The sequence below is a fragment of the Zonotrichia leucophrys genome, chromosome 18 (assembly GCF_028769735.1).
Source record: "Zonotrichia leucophrys gambelii isolate GWCS_2022_RI chromosome 18, RI_Zleu_2.0, whole genome shotgun sequence".
Classification (NCBI taxonomy): Eukaryota; Metazoa; Chordata; class Aves; order Passeriformes; family Passerellidae; genus Zonotrichia; species Zonotrichia leucophrys.
Window position 1 is genome coordinate 4,754,288 of NC_088187.1, and position 24,224 is coordinate 4,778,511.

The window sequence follows — 24,224 nt, forward strand, 5'->3', positions numbered from 1 at the left end:
ACCCGGACTGGGCGGACAGATATTAAAGTCTGGGTGTCTCCGATGCAGGTTTAACCCCGCGGAGCTGCCGGGAGCTGCAGTCCGAACACCCCGACTGCTCCATCGCGGCGTTTCCCGGAGCTCCCCGGCACACCCAGCCCGGCGGGGGGAGCCCACGGGAATTCCTTCCCCCGCACGGGGTTTGCGGGCTGGGCTTTCCCTGAGAGCAGACTTCTTCTGATGGCACTTTGCTTTAAACTCATGCACTGATTGCTCCAGGTCCGGCACTACTCTGGCACTTCCCTGGCCGGAATTTTTGTACTCACAGTGCTGATCCAGGAGGGACATCACACACAACACAGTGGGGACGCTGATATGAAACTGGGATAAAGCTGCACCAAAGGATTCTTATTACTGAGGAGGAGGAGGAGTCACACAATCCCTTCACACATGAATGACTTGGTTTGAGTCATTCCTCCATATTTCAGGTAACAATTTTGTAGACACATGTTGTATCAGAAGCCTTATATGACACTTAAAGGCTGAGTTCACAATCAGGTATGTTGTTCGTCAAATTCTTCTAAATACAGATAAAGCCAACCTTCTCCAGTTAAAGAAACCATTTCTAAAAAATCAGAAGAAATTATTTATTTTCCAGGAACACTCGATTTATTTATTTTTGAAATAGTGTTCTTCAAGTCGTGTTTCTTTTACCACAGTGTCTGTGGCATTTTTGTCCTAGAACTTTCTCACAGAGTGGTATGAAATGAAATTTATTCTTACAGGAAAGTATTTAACCCACAAATTTATTCCCCAAAGTATTAAAAAACATACAAAACCATTTATCAAATTAATTACATACACTAAACCTTGTTGTGCATGTGCATAATAATTATAGATCCATTTTTAGCTTAGTGAAGTTTGTCCTTAAAAGTTACTGAGGGAACTTCACAAGGAATCCAAACGCACAATTGTAGCACTACAGAATTTATCACACTACTGGTACAATTTAACAATCATAAATACATTGTTAAGTATATTTAATACATTTTATTGTACTGAACACATTTTAATTGTGTTTAATATATATTCATTGTGTTTAACGCATTTTAAGTACCTCTGCCTCAATATGCAGACCCATAACTCATTTTTATATTTTTAATAGTTTGCAAAAAATACAGGATTTTCTTTTATTAGTAATTCACAGAGTTCATGGAATTAAGAGTTGAATCTAATGGTATTTAACCCCTGTATAAAACCACACAAAATAGTGAAACCAATGGTGTTATGCACATCACAAACTAAAATGCAGTATGAAAATCCAGTAGCAGAATGTCATGTCCTTTTGGTGGCATTGGATGTGTCATTCATCCCAAAATCATTTCTGTGGTGAGCAAGCTCTAAAATAAGACTTCACGTTCTGATTTTTGTCAATGTGGTACTTACATGGAGTATGCGCTGTCATTAAACAGGAACCCGAGTGTTCGAGTCTGGAGGGCCATGGGGCGCTTGTGCTGGGAGGGGAACAGTGTCAGACTCCCGTCACACCGGGAACTGGCCCCTCACAGCGGGAACAGCCCCTCATAACACCGGGAACAGCTGCCCCTCACACCGGGAACTGCCCCTCATAACACCAGGAACAGCTGCCCCTCACACCGGCAGCACCTGTTCCCATAACACCGGGAACAGCCCCCATTACACCGGGAGTGGCCGCCCTTCACTGCAGGAGCAGCCTTCCTTCACACCGGGAACAGGTTTCCCTCACACCGGGAGCAGCCCTCCATCACTGCAGGAACTGTTCCGTCACAGCGGGAAGAGCTGCCCCTCACACCGGGAGCAGTCGCCCCTCACACCGGGAGCCCTCCGTCACTTCAGGAACAAGCTCCCCTCACACCGGGAGCAGCCACTCCTCACACCGGGAACAGCTCTCCATCACTGCAGGAACAAGCTCCCCTCACACCGGGAGCAGCTGCCTCTAACACCGGGAGCAGCCCTCCATCACTGTAGGAGCCAGCCCCCCTCACACCGGGAAGAGCTCTCCGTCACTGCAGGAACTGTTCCCTCACACCGGGAGCAGCCACCCTTCACACCGGGAGCCCTCCATCACTGTAGGAACCAGCCCCCCTCACACCGGGAGCAGCCTCCCCTCACACCGGGAGCAGCTCTCCATCACTGCAGGAACAAGCTCCCCTCACAGCGGAGCAGCGCCCCTCACACCGGGAGCCCTCCATCACTGTAGGAACCAGCCCCCCTCACACCGGGAGCAGCCTCCCCTCACGCCGGGCCCCGGGGTTGCCGCTCAGCCGCGCTGTGCCCGCAGGTCCCGTCCCGCAGCCCGGCCGGGATCTCCCCGTCCCCACGGCCCTGTCCCGCACCGCAGGCATTTCCGCAGGGATCCCCGCCTGCCTCACCCTCCTCCCCGCACCCCACCCGGCCGATTAGCGGATTTAATCACATCCCTTTGGATTTCACACCAAATTCCCCCGGTACAGCGCTTGTGGCCATTCCTGGGGCTGCCTTCAGCTTCCCTCTAGCGGATCGGCCTAAAACCGCTCTTCCGCAGGCGATCCCGAGCTTTAGAGCGGCTCCAAACTACAAATACCAGCAGCTCCAGCACCGCTGAGAGGCCCCAGGACCCACCTCTCCTAGAATTAACCTCTCCAGTTTATTGTAGCAAATATTTATAAAAAAAATTATTTTTCATGTATAGCTATAAAAGCAAAGCATTTTGAAACATTGTCTCTGGCTGAGCTATTTTTATAGCTGTGCTCTTTAAATTTTTTTCCTGTGGTGGGTGGCCCTTCCTACCTCATCGCAGAGTGACAGTGACAGAAGGACCCAGACCTTTAATCCTGTTTCGCAGCAGGTTTAGCAGAGGAGCGGCTGCAGCAGCCTGGAAATGACCATGGAGAAGATCCTGAAGGCAGAACTGAACACCAACCTGCTGAAGGCACTGGGGAGCTCCGGGGGAGGATGCATCAGCCAAGGCCAAACGTATGAGACAGACAGAGGACGGGTATTTGTGAAAATCAACCACAAACCTCAGGTCAATGCCAGCAGATCTTATGATTGCATCGAGATAGCTCTATGATTGCATAGAGATAGCTTTTTATTTTAAAAGCAGCCGATCGTTAATAATACATAATTATTGCAGTTCTGAGTTTTCTTTTTAAAGCTGTGTCTGTTTTATATCCAGAATGAATGGAGCAGGTTTGGTTGGTGTGAAATGCAGTGTAATGCAATGTGATAACCCTCAACAGCAGGAATGAGCTGTAATTCCTGTAAAAAGGAGGCCAAGCACAAAGCTTTTACTGTGGTACTTGGAGTTTGGAAAAGCTCAGAGCTGACTTTGCATTCACTGCATTCCTTTTCATGTTCCAGTTGGGAGGATTGATAATGGGAGGGCACAAACAGGGGCCAGTGCTAAAACTCGCTATTATCTATAAAGCTACAGAAATTTCAAACGTCCCCATTACTTTTGGCATTTCTAAAAGTAAAACCTTTGCAGCTTCTCAAGCCAAACTCTTGACTTCTCTACTACTAAATGAATACTCAATTGCTTTTCCTAACACTACAGTGCATCAGATATTTGCTTTATCATATCAAAATCATCCTAAACTGCTGTGAAAAACAGCACCTTTGCTACAAAAATGCAGAGCACATGCTGAGTATTTGTGCTGTCATCTCCATCCCGTGGCCTGTGGGGAAAGAAGAACCAATTTAAGGGCTCAGTGTTACCTCATTTAGCAGTGGCCACATTATCCTCAGAGGTGCTGTTGCATCCAGGTAGTTTGGGATCTTCATAAGCAGCTGGAAATCAGGGTGAAATGTGACATATCCTACAACCTTGGGGTGAATTTAGGAAAAAGAAGAAGAATTAAGAGTTAAGGTCCTTAAGTCTTCCTATGTGGAATGAAGCCTTGCTGCAGCTCTCTCCTTTTTCCAGGAGGAATTAACTCCTTGCCACTTTGTCAAAAGTCTGTTTTTTTCAAAGTACTCATTGTAGACATCCATAGTTAGCCCAAGGATATTCTTATTCATTGACAGGCTAGAAAAATGTTTGAAGGGGAAATGGCAAGTTTGGAAGCCATTCAGAAAACCAACATTGTGAGAGTGCCTCAGCCCATCAAAGTGATTGACCTGCCAGGAGGAGGAGCCATGTTTGCCATGGAGTACCTAAAGATGAAGCACCTCAACAAGTACGTCCATGCAGCTCTTTACTGTGTTTTGGAACACATTATTTTTAATGTTTTACAGTCAGCCAGGAAACTTCATGAGCAGAGTTGCTTTATTTTGTGAGACAGAGCTTCTCTCTGTTGAGATCTGTGTTTCTCTGGGTACATATTAAAATATATATATGTGTGTATCTATACATGTGTGTATACACTTCTTGTCCATATTTGGCTTTTCCTGCACTAGAAATGCTGTCACTGCTCATTTGTGTGCTGAGATGCTGCTGCACTGAATTTAATCACAGCTGAGTTTAGCTCATTGTTCTCTCACTGAGATTTTTCTTTTCCCAGCCCAACAGGTTTCTTTAACCTTACAGGCTGCTTAGGTCTCTGAAACTTCTGCTTCTCTCTGTAGAATCTTCCAGTATGATTTAAGCCACGATTAAGTTAAGATAACATGAATCTGCATTTCATCTGTCAGCCAGCCTGAACGTGGAATTCAGGTGTCCTGTGTTGCTGAAAACAGATTTTCAGGAGCACTGCTGTGTTCCAGGCCTCCATCTGGGAGCAGTGTCATTCCTATGGCTCTTCTGGCAGCTGCTTGTCCCACCCATCTATTTTATTTGGGACCATAATGACAATTCCACAGCCTCCACAAACAGTTTATTCTAATCCACCCCACTGTTCCTAGAAAGGATTTTCCAATGTCTAACCTTAGTCCTTCTGGTTGCAATTTTAAATCCATCATTTTCCCCCCATTCTGGGAATTGAGAAGAAATTAGTTTCTGTCCTTGAAACTCCTGTTAAGATACCTGTGGAATATTTAACTGGTTTTTAGTTGTCTAAAACTAAACTAGATTCAATCCCTGCCTATGGCTTCTTTTCAGACTTACCTTTTAGCTGCTGTTCAGCTGATTTGGAAAGGTAAAGCCAACAGGAGATACCATGTTCTGTTCTCTGCTGATAGTGGGGCTGACAAGGAGGAGCACACCGTCCTCCTCCCTTTCTGCTCCTGTTTATTCAACCTCGTGTTCTCTTTACCTTTCTTGCAAGAGCATTTAGTGTGTTTGTTGTATTATCTGTGTCTTCAGAGCTGCTGTCACGTCATTTGCTCCCTGTTAGGTGCTTGTGAAATTGATTAAGGTTCTCTGTTTGCCAAAAATAGCCTTGGTCATGTTTAACTGAGGTGGTTTTTTTCTGTATAATATTTGTTCACTTGTTTCAGCTTCATTTTGGTTTATTTCATCCTACAGATACTCTTCAAAGCTGGGAGAGCAGATAGCAGAGCTTCATCTTCATAACCAGAAGCTTGGAGAGAAGCTGAAGGCTGAGGGGAGCACAATTGGTAAAGCATTCATGTAATGTACTAAACCAAAAAGGAACGAATTCCTTTGGCTGTGGTGCAGCATTGCTTTCAACTTTCCCAAGTCAAACTGACAATTTGGACTCTTCTTCACTGTCATGCACTCTCTTAAAATGTTCTTGAGCTTACAGAAATCCCTTTCTTTGCTTGCTGTTGGTTTAGATAATTAACTGATTACAGATTATTGTCCTTTGGGAAATGCAGAATTAAGTTCCCCTTTAAAGATGCTGGGGATGACATTTTTGAACTCAAATAAGTAGCAAAATATTCAAAAATTGCTGCTCCTCAAAGTGAATTAAAGCATGAATGAAAAGAAAAATCAGTTATATAAAGAATTATTTTGAGTTGGTATTATTAAATTCTGAAGTGCCAGTCTGTATCTGTGTTGTTCCCATGACTTCAGAGTGGGCTGGGTCTGACTCTTAGTGGTGGACAAATCATAATCCATTGTTTTGGAGTGAAGGTCAAACTACTGGCAGGCCCCAAATAATCTGTGAATCAAACCCAAGCTACATTTAATGGCAACATGTCCAAGGGCCAGAAGAGCAGATTGTGATTCTGTTTTTGGGCTCCTTTCCTGAATGTCCAACTCCTTCATCCAAAGCAAACTCACTGTCTGTGACTCACTATGTCTCCATTTCCAGCATCTTCAAGTCCAAAAGATTTCTTTCCAGCTTTAGAAAGGGTAGTGACCATGAAATAAGTGTAATTCATTGCTTAAAGTTATTTTTCCTGCCTTAAGTTCTGTGTTTGCAAACTTTACCATGTAAATATGTCAAACCCCTTAATATTTCTTTTGTTCTGTAGGAAAAGGAGCTGGTCACTCTGAGGCCCAGTTTGTGGATAAGTTTGGATTCCACACAGCCACTTGCTGTGGTTACATCCCGCAGGTATGGTCTGTTCCACAGCTGGGAAAGGCACTTGGAGAGGTCTGGAAACTCCTTTTGTCTGCAGCTTTCTGACCAAAGTTTGCTTTCCCTGTTCCCTGGTGCTGTCTGTGGCCAGCAGGCACGGTGGGTTGAGTGAGGATTTGGAATGAAGCTGTGGTTCTTTAGCTGGGTGATATTTAAAAAAAATTCCTTCATATACATATCTTGGTTTTATTAACCCCTACTACATGGATCTTGGAGAGCCTCATCATGTAACAGCTCCTGAGACATTGGAAAAGGCTCTTGGAGAGAAAAGGGCTCTTGGAGATAATTCCTCCATTTTCTGGCTCTGCACCTCTCAGGATTTCATTCTACAACAACTGAATGAACCTTCAGTATCTCAAACTCTTTGCTAAGTACAGCTTTTCATCAAATTAAAAAGTATTACCCAGTGAAAATAAATGAATACTTCTACGTTTCCAGAAAGATTTGAAACAGGATATTGAACAACTGAAATGATCTCACCTGAAACTCTCCCTCTAAAATACATTTAAAAAATGAGAATGAATGAAAACAGCCAGAATCTCAAGTTACATTAAAGAGAGCCCCACCAAAGTGTGGTGGGGAGCAGCAGTCCCAAAACAAAACATCTGATGTTGCTGTGCATTGGTCACACTGACATTGTCCAGGCCATTGTGTCAGCTCTGAATGCTTTAACTGGATCTCTCTTATTGACACTGAATGAATGTGTGCTAAAATAATTGTGTGTTAAAATAATTGTGTGTGACCAAGCTGTGCTGTGTTTGCAGGTGAATGAGTGGCAGAGTGACTGGCCATCCTTCTTCATCCGCCACCGGCTCCAGGCTCAGCTGGATTTGATTGAAAAGGATTATGGAGACAGAGAAGCCAGAGAGCTCTGGTCCCAGCTGAAAGTATGAACCACGTTTTAAATCTGTTTCCTAGAATTTCAGAAAATGTCTATCAGTGGGATTGTAAAGGTGTTTTTTAAAGGATTTACCCAGCTTGGAATGAAGAGCAGGGTCTGGATGAGCTTCACAGAGGGTCCAGCAGCACTGTCAGCTGAATGGAGTTCCTGTTACTCTTTCAGATTTGTAGATAGTGGAAAAACCCCCTGTAATTCAGCATTAACATTTATTTCTGAGCATACAGCTAGTAATAATAAGTATATGGTAAATCCTAAGAGCTTGGTGTTATGAAGTGGGCAAACTTGTGCTGCCTGGACAGATTTGTATTTTACCTGGCCCAGGCTGAGGCTGGTTCAGGCCATGTTCCATGCAGCACTCAGGGAGCACCAGGGATGTTCTCCCTCTCTTCTGTCCATTGGTCCAGATGCTTACTGCAGTCCTTTTTGCCATTGAAACTTTTTAGTTTAAATGAATTTATTTTTTATTTCTCATGACAGCCAACAGTATCCATGTCTAGAAACAATACATCAGTACCAGGTGCTGATACCACACTGTGAATTAAATGCTTTGCTGAGCTCTGTCAAGAACAATCCAGAACATTTATCACTGGTTTGTTCTTGTTGACATCAGTGTCCATGAGGGCTGAACACAGGCAGCATTTGGCCACCTCAGGCTCTAACATGCTGCAGTACTTAATTTTATTTATTATTTTCTTCAAAACTCTTAATTGCTAATGTCTGTTTATGCTTTTTCAGCCAAAGATTCCTGAAATGTTCTGTGATGTGGAAATTGTTCCTGCTCTCCTGCACGGGGACCTGTGGGCAGGGAATGTGGCTGAGGACGACTCTGGGCCGATCATATTTGACCCTGCCTGCTTCTATGGCCACTCAGAGTTTGAGCTGGCCATTGCTGGCATGTTTGGGGGCTTCAGCAGCTCTTTTTTCTCTGCCTATCACAGTAAAATACCCAAAGCTCCAGGGTTTGAGAAACGGAACAAGTTGTATCAGCTCTTTAATTACATCAACCACTGGAACCATTTTGGGACAGGGTACAGGGGCTCTACCCTAAACATGATGAGGAAACTTCTGAAGTAACCAGGTAATCTGAGAAATTCTGACACAGTCCCCTAGGAATGAGCAGCCCCTGCTCATCCCAAGTACCAAAAACTCAGAATTGGTGGTAAAACACCTGATATGGGGAAGGTTTAATGCACTTTGAGCCTCACTAACTAAAAGCAATTGTGTAATCTTTAACTTGGGCACTGGTTTCCCTGCACAGATTCCTCCCTGCTGGAGGAAAGGGCTGCACTGTTTGTCAAGGCTCCAGTGGCCTGGAAAGCAGCACAGCCAGCCTGCCCTTGCTGCTCTCTCACCTCTGTGCTCTGCTCCCACAGCTGCTCCACAGCAGCATCTTCCCAGCCCTGCTCCTGCTCCAGCTGCAGTTCGGTGTGGGGAGCTGCACTTGTGGGACAGTGCTGCTGGAAGCAAGTTCTTGTGTCTGCCCTTGTTAGTTCTGGGTTGGTTTTCTGTCTGTTCCCCCACCCTTTCTCCATGGTCTTCTGTTTTCCCTTCCCTTCCCTTCCCTTCCCTTCCCTTCCCTTCCCTTCCCTTCCCTTCCCTTCCCTTCCCTTCCCTTCCCTTCCCTTCCCTCCTTCCCTTCCCTTCCTTCCCTTCCCTTCCTCCTTCCCTTCCCTTCCCTTCCCTTCCCTTCCCTTCCCTTCCCTTCCCTTCCCTTCCCTTCCCTTCCCCCTGTCAAATGTCCTAATCCAAAATTTCAGTCAGATTCTGTGAATCTGAAAACATTCTCTGTTTAATTTAATGAGCAGACAAGGCCCTTTGGCTGCATTTGGCAAACAGATGTAATTAATAATATTTCTAATATTTATTTTAATTTAATGTAATTTACTCACATTCATTTTTTCCCTTGCTAGAAGAACTGAAATTCCAGTGGTATTTTCTAGAAGGATATTTAGTTCCTTGGTAATTAACTGTACAGTCAGAAGTAGGTTATTACCACTCAAAGTTGATAATAGGATTTCATCATTTTAGTGTGATATTTGTGTGTTGTACTACAATAGTAACATATTTAAATAATTTTGTAAAAACACAGCAAAATGTGGGAGGGAGGTGGCTGGGTGAGAGGAAGCACCTGTGGCTGCTGGGTTGGTTGGTGCTTGATGTATTTTCAATTTTAGAAAATGAGTGCAGTGGGCAAAGCTGGTCTGTTGTGCCACCACTGGGTTATGGAAGGAATATCAAAATGTCAAATCTGATGGATTTGTAAGGGGTTTTATTGTTCCTTACTGCTTTATTTTTACAGAAAACACAGGCAGTGGGAATTTGGGGAGAAAAGTGTTCAGCAAAGACACTGGTGCACAATCTGAGCTAGGGTACATTAGTGACTCTGGGGGATTTTAGTGGAAGTAGCAAGAAGAGCAAAAGTAAGTGCAGTCCCATAAATATGAATTAGAAGATTTGGGTAAGAATGACCTGAGTATTCACACTTCAGATGGTTGGCATGACTAATACAAAAATATTACATTCAAAATTGCTCAGATATACTTAGACTTTCCTTAACTTTAAATGGTTGTGCTATAAAGATTTAATTAAGTTTAAAATTTGATGTTGTAATTGGTTTTAAACAATGCACTTTGCTCTCTGTAAATATGATACAAATATTGAAAAATTTTTGCTTCCTTTGAATCGGGGGAATCTGTCACGGTTGGTTATAAAACTTAACAGAACTAAAAGAGTGGAAAAGAACTAAAACAGTGGAAAATTGGAGCAGTAGAATTTGGGATTGTAGCTGATGGCTGGAAGATCTAGGTCTGATCCAAGTGCACTGGTGTTTATGGATATGAACAAACCAACCTGTATCACACTGGGAACTACTTGTGAACTTAAATTTCTTCTCAAATAAAACACTTGCCTTGCAGAAACCCTGTTCAGTGTACACATGGTTTGTGGCTGTGGTTTGATGGAATGAATTTGAGCCTGAAAATAAAAATATTTGGGTATGGATGGAGCTGCTGGATAGCAGGAAAGAGCAACTCACCTGTTGGGACATCCTTGAATTTCCTGTAGAATCAGTGGGGCTGTGGGAGGTTTGCATGGTGTGCTGTGATATTCACCATGCAGTGCAGGTTCTGCTGTGGGCTGGGTAAGGAATGGAGCTCATGGATGTCCCCATCCTTGTCCTTTGCCCCTGGGGTCCCCTGTGCTCAGGTCCCCATCCCTGTTCCCTCACCTGAGGGTCCCTAAATCCATCCTCACCCAGTGCTTGGGTGCCCATGCCTGTGTCCCCATCCTTGTCCCATCCCCAGGACCCCATAGCTGGTGTCCCCAGGGTTGTGTCCCCATCCCCCTGATGAGTGTCCCCATCCTCAGTAGGTCTTCTTGTTTCCACTGGGTGTCCCTTGGCTGGATGTCCCCATCCCGGTGGGTGTTCCTGTCCCCAGGGTGAGTGTCACCATCCCCGGTGGGTGTCCCCAAGCGGGATGTCCCTATCCCCAGTAGGGGTTGGTGTATCCAATGGGTGTCCCCAGGGTGGGTGTCACCATCCCCAGTGGGTATTCCCAAACTGTCCCCACCCCCAGTGGGTGTCTCCAGGGTGGGTGTCACCGTGCCCGATGGGTGTCCCCATCCTGGGTGAATGTCCCCACCCCCAGTGTGTGTCCCCAGGGCGCGTCCCCTCATCTCCCCCCGCCCCGCGGAGGGGCCGGGCCGGCGCTCGGAGGCGGTGCCGCTGCCTTTGGTCCCTCCTGGCGGCCCGTAGCTGGGCGGCGGCGGCGCGGGGCGGGCCCGGGGCGGCAGCGGCGCTTGTCCCGCGTGTTCGCTTGTCACGGTTATCGCTTATCCCGGTTATCGCCTGTCCCGGTTATCGCCTATCCCCGGTTATCGCCTGTCCCGGGTGGTCGCAGAGCCGGGCCGGAGGGGCGAGGCCGGCGGCTCCGGGAGCCCCGCGGTGCCGGTAGGGCCGGGCGGGGCCGCGGGAGGGGCGCGGTGGGCGCATGGCGGGGCCGGGCGGGATGAGCGGGGCGGCGGGACCGGCTCTGGCCGCGCCCGGAGCGGGGCGGAACCGACCCTTCCTCTGTCCCTGGCAGCCATGGACGGAGCGGGGCGGGAGGCGGAGGAGGGCGAGGAGCCGGCTGCCATCAGCGCCAGGAACATCCTGGACAGCTTCACCGAGAGCCGCGAGGTCGCGGAGCTCATCGGGAACCTGCGGGAGGTGTTCGCGGAGCTGGTGACGAGGGAAATGGCCGTGGAACGGTTCATAGGTAAGCGCGGCAGCCAAAGGGAGTGGTCCTGATGTTACATGACACAAACGTTTCATTATGTATGATTCATTTTGTTATTGCTGAATACCAAAAAGGGACCAAACCGCTATTTTTTGGGTCAGTGATAATGCTGGAACTTTATCAACAGGTAATTCAGATGTGGTTTTTTTTGCTCATTTTGTTTTCCATATAGGTATTCTTTTATACCTGGCATTTTACTACTGTAAATGAAAACTTAGATCTTAGATTCCAGAAATCTCAATTCTAACTCGTGCTGGGCCTTCAGTTTCCTGTTCAAATCCAGGCCATAATTTAGTTGAAAGTTTGTATATCTGTCAAATAAAGCAACTCTGTTGCTCATTGAAACACACCCATTTTGTGCTTTAAAGTGTCAATTTCCTATTTACCTTTTCATTTCATGGGAAATGTGAAGAGTGGCAGCACCCATACAGATGATGATTGTTTCTCCAAGTGGAGGTAACTTGGTTTGACTTTTGTGCCACCTAAGGAAAGCTCCCCTGTCCTTGGGCCTCAGCTGAATGTGGAAGGGCCACAGTGAGGTGCATGTAGCAGTGTCCTGGGTCACCAGCCTGTTTCAAGGCACATCTGTGTGTTTGGTTAATATTTTGATAAGATGATTTGCAAACGTTCATTCAGTGCTTTATGTATTTGCAAACTGTAGCAGAGTGGCATTTTGCAGGGATTTTTGTGAAGGATGGAGAAATTCACAGTGAAAATATTGACCCAGCAGCTTTGTTTTTGACAATAAGAAATGAGGTGGGCAAACAATAAAGCAGAACCCCCCAGATTTGGAGATCTGACTGTTCAGAAGTTTCTCAGTAGCATTATTGTGGTTGGCTGAACTGACTTCCATCTAAATGATGGACATGAAACTGCTCAGACAGAAGGAACTCTCATTGCTGAGGTTGTTCAGCATCACAGAGGAAATGTCAGATGTCAGTGGGACAGGAAAAACCATTGCTGGAAAAATCACCTTGCTGTGCCTCTCTGTCACATCACATGTTTCTTTGCATTTAAATTCTATTTATGAGCTTTCTGCCTGTGTATCACTGCCCAGTAAATACAAGCTCAATATACTTAAAAAGATGTTGTGGTTCAGTGTTGGGTTATAATATTTTGTGTGCTCAGGTGTCATTGATCCTTCTGGGACAAAGTGTCCCAAACCTGCCAAGAGGCTCAGTGTGAGTTAGAACACTGACATTTAGGGAATAGCTTTTATCTGGGAGCAGGGAATTCAGTGATCACCTGTTCCAGAGAGTTTCAATGAAAGTTTCCAAAGAATTCAGAAAAACTCATGATGCTCATTTTGTGATGAACCATTAGAAACAGAAGTTTGAGAAACAGTTTAATCTGCAACTACAATTTTGTAGGAAACTATAGGAAGATCTTTTTTGAAATAATAGTTTTAGAGCATCTGGTTTAGGTTCATTCTCTTGAGCTTTTATATTTGGGGTTTTATTTTATCTTTAGCAGCCTGTGACCTGGGAAAAGAATTTGCTCCTCAGTTCCACTTTTTGTGTGCACTGGTTCTGCTGTTTGTATCAGCATTAATTCAGGTGGGAAGTCAGGGATGATTAGGAGCTCAGGTTTCCCTCTGGATGCTGTTTGGTGTCCCAGTGGAATTGCACAAGGATGCTGGTGGATGCTTTGGTGTCTGAAAGTGGTGGTGCAGTGTCATCCACTGGTCAAGTGCAGCACTGTTGGCCTTGAGTCATGTCTTCAGTGTAAATGTTGGTGTGTCAAGCAGAGAAAAAGGACAGAGAGCAAAGTGATCTGTGAGAGAAACAAATACAGAAAAGGGGAGCTTAAGGAGGTGTTGGTTTTCTAATTCAAAAGCTGTTTTCTGATCAAATAGCTAAAGTGAGCCAGGCAAGCTCCAGTGCCACATTGGATCACTCAATGATCTCCTTGGGAATCCAGCTTTCATTTCTGTAGCTGCTTTTTGTTGATTCTGGGTTTAAATTGAAAAGCTTTTGTGTCTGAAAGTTGTTATTTTGGTTTTTTTTCAATACTCAATTTCAATTTGTCATTTCTTGAGTCAGTATCCAAAAGGAGACACTCTGTTACTGGCAGCAAAACAGAGCAAGTGATGTGAATAATTTTAAGGAGCACAGTGGTAAGAGCTGCAGTTTGTTTGTTGAGGTTAAAATTTGTTAAGGATTCTTTGTTCTTTGCTGAACAATTCCCTGTATTCTATTTCAAAATAAGAAACTGGCTCTGAGGATTGTGAGGAGCACCCTCACTGCAAAGTGTTGCTTGTGGGAGGTTTGTCCAGAGGAATTGGGGAGACTCCTGGGGGTGGGTTGATGGCACAGTTAAGACCTGGAAGAGCCTTGGAGTAGTTTATTACAGATCTCTTTTCATTTTCAGGTATAATGGACAAGTACCAGGAGCAGCCTCACCTTTTGGATCACCACTTAGGTAGGAATGTCAACCTTAAATAATTTTTGTGTCTATACTTAAAAATCTATTACTCTGGAAGATCTGGGTTTGGATTACAGGATTGCTGTAGCTGATAATATTTCCATTTTATAATTGTTGTCTCACTCTGTTCTATCAGAAGTACAACAAACTCTGTGACCTGAATGTAACCTTACTGGTTTTTCTCTCCTTTCACTAGAGGGGATGATGAATTCCCTGTTGGAGATAGTATGGGACAGTGGATCTCCTCCCCCACTAGTTCACCTGGCTTTTAAATTTCTCTACATCATTACAAAGGTAAAAAAATCCTAAATTTAATGTTCTTTAACTGAAATTTGTAAGTTACGAATATTTTCTTTGTTATTTTAAAAAATACTAAAATAAATAAGTGTCAATGTGATTAAATATTTTAAACTACACTGTGAAAGATTAGTTCTCTTGTTTCACATTTTCATGATAGCTGATGTTATTTAATGATCCAAATTAGTAAAAATCCAGATCTGAATGCAAAAGAAATTGCAGACATGGAGTGATAAAACATGAGTTATAACATTGAAAAGTAAAGTGTGATGAACAGTTAGATGGATGTGGAATTTAGAAAATATTTTTGGGCTGTAAGGGCTGAGCCCTGGAAGAGGTGGCTCAGAAAGGTGGTGGGGTCTCCATCCCTGGGATCCTGGACACCCCATGGCTGTGGTCCTGGGCACCCTGTATCATCTCATGAATTCTTAATAACTTTGTAAAATCACAAAGTTATATATCACAATAAAACACAAATATCACAAGGTCTTTAAGACTTTTATTGCAGGCTTACTCTCCTTATGACATGAGGCTCCTAATCAAGAAATTCCTCCAAGGGTCTTTCCTTTCCCCTCAGTGTGTGTTGGTGCTGGATGGGTTCTGAAATTCTGAATTCTGGAATTTTCTGCTTTAGGTGAGAGGCTACAAACGTTTCCTGCCACTGTTCCCTCATGAAGTCAGAGACCTGCAGCCTGTTTTGGATATGCTTGCAAAGCAGAACCCAAGAGACCCTGAGGTGAGCACTTGCTGTACTTTTTGTTCAACTTTTATGTCTCCAGTGGGAAAAGCTGAAGGAAAAAAATCGGGAAAAAGTAGATAAAGCAGTGACACACCCTGTGTGGTGTTAACACCTGGATTTGGTGTGAAAACCATCATCTTGTCACAGGAGAAATATCCTCCCCAAGGAGAGGTTTTGGTGTGTTTTCATGGGATTTGCTCCAAGGATTTAGAAGCAGTGGCAGTAGAGGTGCAAGTAGAATATTTAACCACTCACATAAGGAACAAATTTGTTGTAACAAGAGTAAGAAGAAGGGCAGTGAAAGGTACTAAATCTTTAAAATGAGTAACTGAAAAATACTCCAGTCTGTCTGCATGATACTGTAGTTTATATTCTTATATTTTTAAATAAGGAGAAAGAACCCCTGAGAGCTGCTTAAGATAGATGAATTTTAAGAGACATCATTATCAATTATAAGTAACAAAAATCATGTTAATTGTATCGTCAATAATTGTATGGCTGCTTTAAATTAAAGCTTTTTTTAATAAACATCAATTCTGACACTTTGCTGCTGCAGATGTACAGCTTTAAATCTTGAAAAACTTCCTTTTCCTTAAGAAGTTGTTACAGTAAACCCATGAAAGCAACACATAAGAAATTAAGGAGAAAAACGTACTTCTGTTATATTTGTGAGTGGGAAAGGAAAGACAGGAGGATGGGAAGGTGCAGATTTCCTTTGGGAGGGAAACAAGGTTGCCTTGATTTCTGACTGCGGGGAGGGTCCATGAATTTTGTTACAGTTTTGCTGTTTGGGATCCCTTGTAGCTCTGTCTCCTCTGGAATTTCAGAGCACTCACACTGGGAGTTTCCTCTTGCTCGTTTTTGGAAGTTCCTTGGAGCCAGGGGGTTCTTTGTGCTCTTGGCAATTAATGTGGCAGAAAATGAAGTAAAAAATCTTTGTTTTACCATTCCTGTCACCACATTTCTCTTCACAGAGAAAAGCAAGGCACAATTCTTCCCAAGATTGTTTCTGGGTTTCACATTCTCTGAACCTCAGAGAAAAAAAAATTTCTTATGTCATTTGCTGCGCCTGTGTTTTTCACAAGTAAAATACATTGTAAAAGGCTGTTTACTTGAAGAAAATGAGTAATTGAATTCTAGTGTGTTTTAATTCACTGATCAATTAAATCCAGGTGTGTGTGTGTGTGTTGCTGACAGTCATGAAATTTTGTGCAGAGTGCAGTTGAGTGCTTAGAAGATTCAGTTTAGATGTAATATAATGTAATATAGTATAGAGTTAATTATATATATATATATTTAATGTAATATATAATGTAATATAGTATAGAGTTACATAATTATATATATAATATAGTATAGAACAATATAATAATACATATATGTAATATAATACAGTATAGAGTAATATAATATATATAATTGAATTATATGATAATATATAATGTAGTATAGAATAATGTAATAATACATATATAATATAGTACGATATAATGATATAATATAATGAGATATAATATAATATAATATAAAATGTAATATAATGTAATATAATATATAAAAAATATATATATATGATATAATATAATGAATATAATAATATATATATATAATATATATAATATAATATATATACATGTATATAAAAATAGTAATATAATAATATAATATATAATATATTAGTATATTATAAATATATATATATCATATAATATAGTATAGTATAATATAAAATATAATTATAATATAGTTAGTATATAGATATAATATAGTATAGTAAATAATATATTATAGTAATATATATTAATATCATATAGTATAGTACAATACAATATATTACCTAATATAATGTAATGTAATATAATGTAATGTAATATAATGTAATGTAATATAATAATTAATTAGTCTTCTGATAAAATCCTCCTCATCATTCCTCTCCTTTGTCTGGGGCTAAAATATCTTTCTGTTCCTTTGCAGACGTGGGAAACTCGGTACATGCTGCTGTTGTGGCTGTCCATGATCTGCCTGATCCCCTTTGACCTGGCCCGTTTCGATGGGAACCTCGTGTCCCTGGAGGGGCAGGCTCGGCAGCCAACCATGGATCGCATCCTGGACATGGCCAAGGTGAGGGGAGCACTCCCTGCATGCTCCCACTGCTGGCATCTTGGGCTCAGTCATTCACTGGGTGATGAATATCAACATGGTCTGTGTGCTCCTCAATGATATTCTTTGCTGCATATTATTTAAGCCTGTATTTTTGTGTCTAATCCATAAAGAATTTTTTCATAGTTCTGAATCTTCAATCTGTTGTTTGCTGCTTTAGAGTCAGGGGAGCCTGGAACTTGTTTCCCCTGATGTAATAAACTGTTTTATCTGAGGTGACCCCCTGCCTTTGAATGTGTTAGAGGCTTTCAACTCATGAAAGTGCCAGAGAGCTTCTCTGAAAGCCAAATCTGAGGATTTCTGTAGAAAATCAGTGTTTGATCAGAGTGAGCAACTTTGGAAGCTGTGACTGTGTGAAGATTTTTAAACAAATACATGAAGTTCTATGACTTGACTTGTCCTGCCTTTGAGATAAAAATAAACCCAGGTACCCAACAGCTCAGGCTTTGACACTTGCAGCACTAAGGGTGCTTACAGCCCAATGTGTCTGTGAGTTAAAGCTTCAGCAAATGAACCTTCAGTAACAAACCTGCTTTGAAAGGCACACAAAGGGAGACTCTGCCTCAGATACAGTTTGTTAAATGGAAAAATAACTTTCTACTATCTTTAAGCTAAGTTTGTAACCATAATAATGTAATAATGTGTGTGATCATCATAATATTTGTCATGTAAGTGTTCAGTATTATACACAGAGCTGTTACATAGTTGGTTTTCTATCAGTTATGAATTCTTTTACAGTCAGGTTTCTTTTCCCCTCAGTGTTACCTGGTTGTCAGTGACAAGGCTCGGGATGCAGCTGCTGTGCTGGTGTCCAAGTAAGTCCCTTTTGTGCATCTTGGCAGAAAGGCTCCCACTCCTGCTGCTGTTCCTTAATCTGACATGGCAGGGTTGGGAGGGCTGGAAGGTGCCAGCTGTCTGTGGGATATTAATATTGCTTGAATTGGATGCAGCAGTGTTTGTTGGGAATAAATAAATTGTAAAAAAAATTACAAAATAATAAATGATCAACAACAACAACAACAATAAATTACAAAATAAAAAATTAAGCAGGGATAGAACACACACGTCTCTTGTTTCAGTATCTATTCCAGTCCACATTTCTGGATATTCTAGTGGAAGTCAGCTCAGGTTGTGGCTGATTTGGGTTTTTTTCCTTTTTAAAGCAGTAAAAGCCCCAGCTCTGCACTGCAGCCTGTGCTCAGCAGAGGGCGCTGATTAATTTTAATTAGGAGTGAATGTTCAGCACAAATGTGGGGATAGAATACATTAGGCTGGTTCCAGTACCAGCTGTGCCAGGCTATAATGGTGCTGTATAGTGGATTTAAAATTATTTAGTTTCATAAAAACACCATTTTCAAAGCAGCCTGGTGATTGAAGAAGTTAGGAAGGCTGGCTGCAAGGCCTTTCCCTGTTCTCACATCCCCAAAGCCAGTTCTGAGCATAATCATTCTGACATGAGGTTTGTGTGCCACCTCCCTGGAGCTGGGCTGTTACTTGGGTGGGCAGAGCACAACGGTCCTGGACAGATGGACAGATAAGATACAGGAGTCTGACTCTGTAGCAGGCTCTGGGAGAGTCCCTGGGGAGCAAGAGAAAGTCTGGGCCCTGCTTTGTGCTCCAAGGAGTTGATGAATTTCAAGTGAAGTTTAGAAATATCAGGATTCAAGACCTGCTCTTTTCCAAAGTGAGCTGCTTCTCACAGGGCAAAGGAGCTGGAATATATTTCATGAATTCTCCTTTCTGCTGCTCAGTGAGTGGCTGCAGCAGGAGGAGATGAGGCTGATCCTTATCCTGGTCTTAGTCTGGAGGTTAGGGCACTCCTTTGGGAAAGAGAGATTTAAACTCCTTGGGGCTGAGGAAGGGTCCAGGAACCAGCTCAGCCCCTTCACAGGTCACTTCTCTCACGTGTGCCCTTGGGCCAAAGGCAGCCTCATCCTTCCCCCCAAACCAACCCTCCTGCAGCTCCCCCCAGATCCTCATTGTTCTGCTGCTGAGCACCACAGGGTGCTGGGAAGCCTCTCCATCCCAGCAGCTCACTGCTGAGGTGTTTTCTGTATTTATTATATTTAATACTCCCTCAGTGAGCTCTTGGGGCTGTTCCCCACTTATCTGTAGGTGTAGGAGGGATCCAGGTCCTGGCTCTGGGGCACATCTTGGAATTCTGTGAGTTGTGCTGGGTGGGCACAACTCCCCATGTGCCTGGTTTCCACTGGGTGAGTTGAGAGCAAGTGTAGCCTGAGTTGCTGCAGCAGGACCTGGTTTGTGGGTGCCAGGACACTGAAGGGATGCCCTGACTGCACCTTGGCTGCTCAGGGGAGGGCTGAGAGTATGTTTATGATAGTTTAGCCATGAAAATCATCTTTTCCCTTTTCAAAGATGGCTAAAAACACATCTCTTCACCCATCTAGTGTGTTAAATAACAGGTGCTTGACCTTTTCAAATATTTGGAACCCCAAATGTAGCCCTGCTGCTTGGTCTTTCTGGGCCTGACTTCTGACAGACAGTGCAAAATGACCACTGATTTTCACATTTGCAGAATGGCTGTTTTTGGTGAAAGAGGTGCAGAATGCTCCTATTTATTTCAGCTTTTCATTAATTCTAATAGAAATAATTTCTTAAAAGCTTTGGAAATTTTGTTGCTTTATAATTAAGATAAGAAATTTCTAGAACCCAAGTTTTTAGCTGTATTTGAAGTCAAAACAAAGTTCCAGGTCAGAGCCTTGCTCAGAAACAGCTGGGCTAAACACAGGATGGTTTGGAGTGTTCCCACCCTCAGTGATTTGGGGAAACAAGCATTGAAGAATTGTTTCCAGGAACTACAACCAGTTTGGATAGGAGGAAAAATCATTTTTCACTGGGTGTCATAAAGTCAATGGCTGCAATGTTTTTCTTTTTTTTTTTCTGTGACAGGTTTATTGTCCGCCCTGATGTCAAGCAAAGCAGGATGGCAGATTTCCTGGACTGGATGCTCTCCATGTTATCCAAATCCTCCTCCCAGACCATGGAGGGCACTGTCATTGTCAATGGCATGCTCCAGGCCCTGGTAAATACTGCTTTTCCCTTAAAAGATTGTTGGGTTTATGGCCATCCTATACTGCTCCAGGAGGGCCTTGACAGCAAATGTACAGAGGGGTTCCTGGCAAGGAAAAAAGGAGAATTTCCTCCACAGCAGTTTTAACAATATAACTTCCCATGCATGTATAGTTTCTTTTTTTTTTGTCATCCCCAAGTGAAAGTGAAATTGCCAGTACAGCTACTCATAAATAACTCTCAAAGTAGCAGTTGTTTCAGTAAGTTTGAGTGTGTTTGCTAATCTGAATGAATTTTTTGGTTAGTGCCCCTTTCCTTGTGAATTGATAATGGTGTGTGACTCAAAAGAGCTGAATTCTTAGTTTGGGTTTTAAAATTGATATACTGTGCATGGGGAAAAAATCTGCAGTGCCTGAACTGCTGTTCCAGGGCATTGCTCCTCTTGTGGATCCTAAGAAGGGCTATTTATAAAAGCTTTGTTGAAGTTTTACACCTTTAAAAGTGCTGGGCTGTGTTTTGAAATCCTGGGGTGACACTTCTGGTGCCTGTGCCAGTTTTGATGTCCGAGTGTATTTGGGCAGAATGGGTTTGTGTGGGGGGAGGGATTGTTGTTCCTTCTTGGTTTGGTTGTTGACCAAGGCAGTGCAGGTGAAGACAGATCACAAGCCCTTTGCAGTTGCACAGGTTTGAGGATTTGCTGGTGTTTCTACAAGTTTTGATAATTTGCATAAATTTGCTACTCTTCTTAACCAGTCACTAAGAGGACTTGTGTGCAGTGTGGTACTAAACATCAAAGCAAAGGTCTGGAGAAGGTGTGTGGGGTTTTTTTTTAGGTGTTCCTTTTTCCTCTCCAGCTCTTCCAAATCAGAAGGGAGAAGAGATGATCTAAATTTAGAATAACTGAGGACCTGCTGCTTAAGCAGGAGGAAGCGTTATTTGTGTGCATTGCAGCGTTTCAAAAGACAGAATGATGTTTCATCATTTTATTGTCAGATCTGGAAAGGGAGACTGACTGTTTGCCATTCCCAGGCATGATGAGACCTGCAGGATGTATAATGCATTAGTGTTTTGTCATAATTCCTTTGAGTTTGGCTTTGGCTCCATCCACCTGTTCATTAGTGCTCACTAAGCGAAACAGGTGAATACTCAACAAGTAGAATCGAAACCAGAATGTGATACAATAGACCTGGGAGCAGAGCCTGCTGCTTTGCTTTTCTGGGATTTTTTTTCTTCTCCACAGCTCATAATTCCTGTTCCAATTGGTAGAAATGGTCAGATTTGTAAAGCTTTTTCTTGCATTTTGTCTTTGATTTCTCCTTTTAGTCACTACAATGAGTTGTATCATTAGGGAGTAAAGGTTTTCAGAATGGTATGTGTATGGTTGTATGTTCTCAAGGAGAGCAGGAAATACTTATTTCAAGAGTTAAATGTTATAAATATCATATTTATGTATAATTACATATATTCTTAGTATTTTAATATTAAGAATTTTGTTTCACACTTGGAGCAACACTATGTTGTCAAAAATATCAGCTGAAAATAAGTGTTCAAAATAAGCAAACACTTGTCTTTAACATGCAAGATTCTAACTTCATGCAGTATATAATATAGTCTATTTATTCTATAAATAAGCCTATTTATTCTATAAATACGTCTATTTATTCTATAAATAATATATACTTCTAGAAATAATTCTATACTTCATGCAGTATGTAATATAATCTGTTTATTCTATATAATATAGTCTATTTATTCTGTAAATAAATACAATATATTTTAACATAACAAGTAATCACTAAATGTGTAAAGCAGAGCACATCCTCATGAGGGGCAACTAAAAATTGTGGCAACGAGCTTCAGAATTCTTTGCTCTTGCATTCCTCCAGCACTTTGTTACTTTAAGAGTCAAACTGCAGCTGCTTGGCCATCTTTGAACAAGCAGGAGAAAAAAGATCATTTTTCAGTTCTGGTCAGTACAGCAAGGGGGATTTTGGGATTGTGCAGGTTTTGGGAATGATGTAACCCACCAGAGTGGGGATAAAAGCAGAGTGGGGCTGCCCTGAGCAGGGTGGGTTTTGGCTGGGTTAGGATTTTGTGCCACTTCTGGTCTGCGTTTACCGAGCGGCTCCGAGCGAGGCTGGCACGGAAAAATTGCTCGGAAAAGACACGAAACTCCTGCATTTCAATGAAGTGAAACTGCAAGTCAGGGACGCAGTGAGTAGTTGGCCGTGGCTGACTTTGATCTGCCTCTCTGTGGCCGTGAGCCTGGCTGATCAGGTGTGTGCTGCTGTTTCATCTCAGCCAGCGTTGTGTGCAGAACGAGTCCGGCCGTTCCGCGGCTCCTGTCGGAACACGCACCCCGCCTTGCATATTGTAATTGCACTGGGGCCTGTGGCTCTCTGCTGCTTCCACCTGTCCTCAGTAACTCACCATTTCCCAATGGGGGGCACCAGCAGGCACCTCTGTGACACCATTTCAAATTTCAGTGTTTCAAACTGCCCTCCTTTGTTGAAACCTCTGTTGCGCTATGGCGTTTGATTCACTTCCCTGCTCCTGTCCTTTGGCATTTGAAGGACTGAAAATGTTGGATTATTAAGCAATTGCTACTTTTTTATAACATTTGTTTACTTGAAGGAAACTTCTAGCCTGTTTCAAAAATCTGCATTTTAAATTCTCTTGGTCTGGAGGTTTGCTTTTAAACCTGCCATTATATCAAACAGCTTTTTAGTTATCGCTGCAGGGCGCAGCACTCCCAGTTCTTGCGTGACAGAGATGTCATCACGTTGAGGTAGCCTTGGGCATTGAAACTTATTAAACCTTATTTGTTTTATAAGTGATTCAGTATACAAGTGTGAGTAATAATTAAAAAAAATAAAACGCCCTACACAGTGATCTGATGAAACTCGAGAGTCTTAAGAACGAGGCATTTCCCTGAGCTGTCTCTAATGCAAAGGTTATTTAGCAATAGCTACATGCTTATGTAAATTTGGCTCCAGGGAAGAAAGAACTCTCTAACTCCATTCTTTCAGACCCAGAGGCACAAAAATAGAGTATTTCCAAATAGAATGTTTCCCAAGTCTCTGTATTTTTGGCATTCTCAGAGAATTTGCTGTATTAGGATTGTCTATTGGCGTTATTTTTTTAAAAAAGGGGTTGTTGCTTAGTGGTTTGGTGATAAAAGTGTAGGAAAAGCAGTGCTGGTACTAAGTGCACTGACTCCTTTCTGCTCATGACTTTTCTCTCCTGACTGTCACAGAGTATTTCTTCTAATGTGGCCTTGTCTGATACTGCTGGGTTTTTCTCTTCTCACCAGAACTTTTGTGCTCATTCCAGGTTCAGAAGTTCTGTTACCATAAAGCTGTTTCTTTTTCTTGTTGGAGCACAGTACTATCTCAAGCTGCTAAATGTTTTTTACCTTCTGCGTATTTAAAGTCCGTGGGTTTTGGTAATCTCATGATGGAAAGGAGGTACTTTGCCAGCTCTCCATGTGTTAGTGTAAACATTTCAGATGTTCAGCTGATAAATAACTGGGATCACATGAAAGCTGCCATCACTGTGTTGGTGTCTGTCAGTGTTGGTGTCATGTTGATGCTCAACACCCAAACACGTGCAGCCCACAGCAGGAATGCTGCTTGTGTGGAGGCACAGTAAGAGCAAGGCCTTTAACTAACCCATTTTATCTTCAGCTGCACGTAGAATATATTAAATATTCCCTCCTTGCAAGTGAACTTCAGCTCTGCAGTGTGTTCTCCCTCCCTGCTCCTGGCCTGGAGGCAGGGATGGCTGGTGGCATTCCTGGGCTCTTGTGTGGCTACCAGGGGGTGCTCCAGAGCAGTGCAAGGCATCATTTCCTGCTCTCCCCAGCCAGGCTGGAATTATCCTCCCAGCCCTCCTCTTGCTTACAACCAGAGGGTAGATCCAGACTTGCGTCTCCTGCTCAGCAGGAAGATCCACTCAGTCCCCAGCAG

General features: G+C 42.9%; 2 protein-coding genes across 3 annotated transcripts in view; both read left to right on the forward strand.

Annotated features, from left to right (window-relative positions):
• Window positions 1–15: 15 nt before the first annotated feature.
• On the forward strand, window positions 16–10,252 carry FN3K (fructosamine 3 kinase). Of its 2 annotated transcripts, XM_064728258.1 has the most exons (7): window positions 16–467; window positions 2,846–3,025; window positions 4,027–4,178; window positions 5,405–5,496; window positions 6,322–6,404; window positions 7,193–7,315; window positions 8,065–8,952. In XM_064728258.1, the coding sequence occupies exons 2-7, from the start codon at window positions 2,879–2,881 to the stop codon at window positions 8,401–8,403; spliced, it is 936 nt and encodes a 311-aa protein (XP_064584328.1). In that variant the 5' UTR covers window positions 16–467; window positions 2,846–2,878; the 3' UTR covers window positions 8,404–8,952. The 2 variants fall into 2 exon arrangements, with proteins under 2 accessions (XP_064584328.1, XP_064584329.1); XM_064728259.1 differs by lacking the exon at window positions 16–467 and having other exon boundaries at window positions 2,815–3,025; window positions 8,065–10,252.
• An 845-nt stretch (window positions 10,253–11,097) lies between these two features.
• Window positions 11,098–24,224, forward strand: part of TBCD (tubulin folding cofactor D) — a 119,644-nt gene continuing 106,517 nt past the window's right edge. Inside the window, exons 1-8 of the mRNA XM_064728162.1 lie at window positions 11,098–11,278; window positions 11,412–11,585; window positions 13,977–14,027; window positions 14,227–14,324; window positions 14,962–15,063; window positions 17,041–17,187; window positions 17,986–18,041; window positions 20,137–20,269. Of these exons, the coding sequence (XP_064584232.1) occupies window positions 11,414–11,585; window positions 13,977–14,027; window positions 14,227–14,324; window positions 14,962–15,063; window positions 17,041–17,187; window positions 17,986–18,041; window positions 20,137–20,269 (759 nt within the window). The 5' untranslated portion in view covers window positions 11,098–11,278; window positions 11,412–11,413. The remainder of the gene's footprint in view (window positions 11,279–11,411; window positions 11,586–13,976; window positions 14,028–14,226; window positions 14,325–14,961; window positions 15,064–17,040; window positions 17,188–17,985; window positions 18,042–20,136; window positions 20,270–24,224) is intronic.

Coding starts and splice junctions, on each gene's coding strand:
- FN3K (XM_064728258.1), top strand. CDS start 2,879: ATGACCATGGAGAAGATCCTGAAGGCAGAACTGAACACCAACCTGCTG. Junction 4,179..5,404: donor AAGATGAAGCACCTCAACAA/GTACGTCCATGC, acceptor TTCATCCTACAG/ATACTCTTCAAAGCTGGGAG. Junction 6,405..7,192: donor GCTGTGGTTACATCCCGCAG/GTATGGTCTGTT, acceptor CTGTGTTTGCAG/GTGAATGAGTGGCAGAGTGA.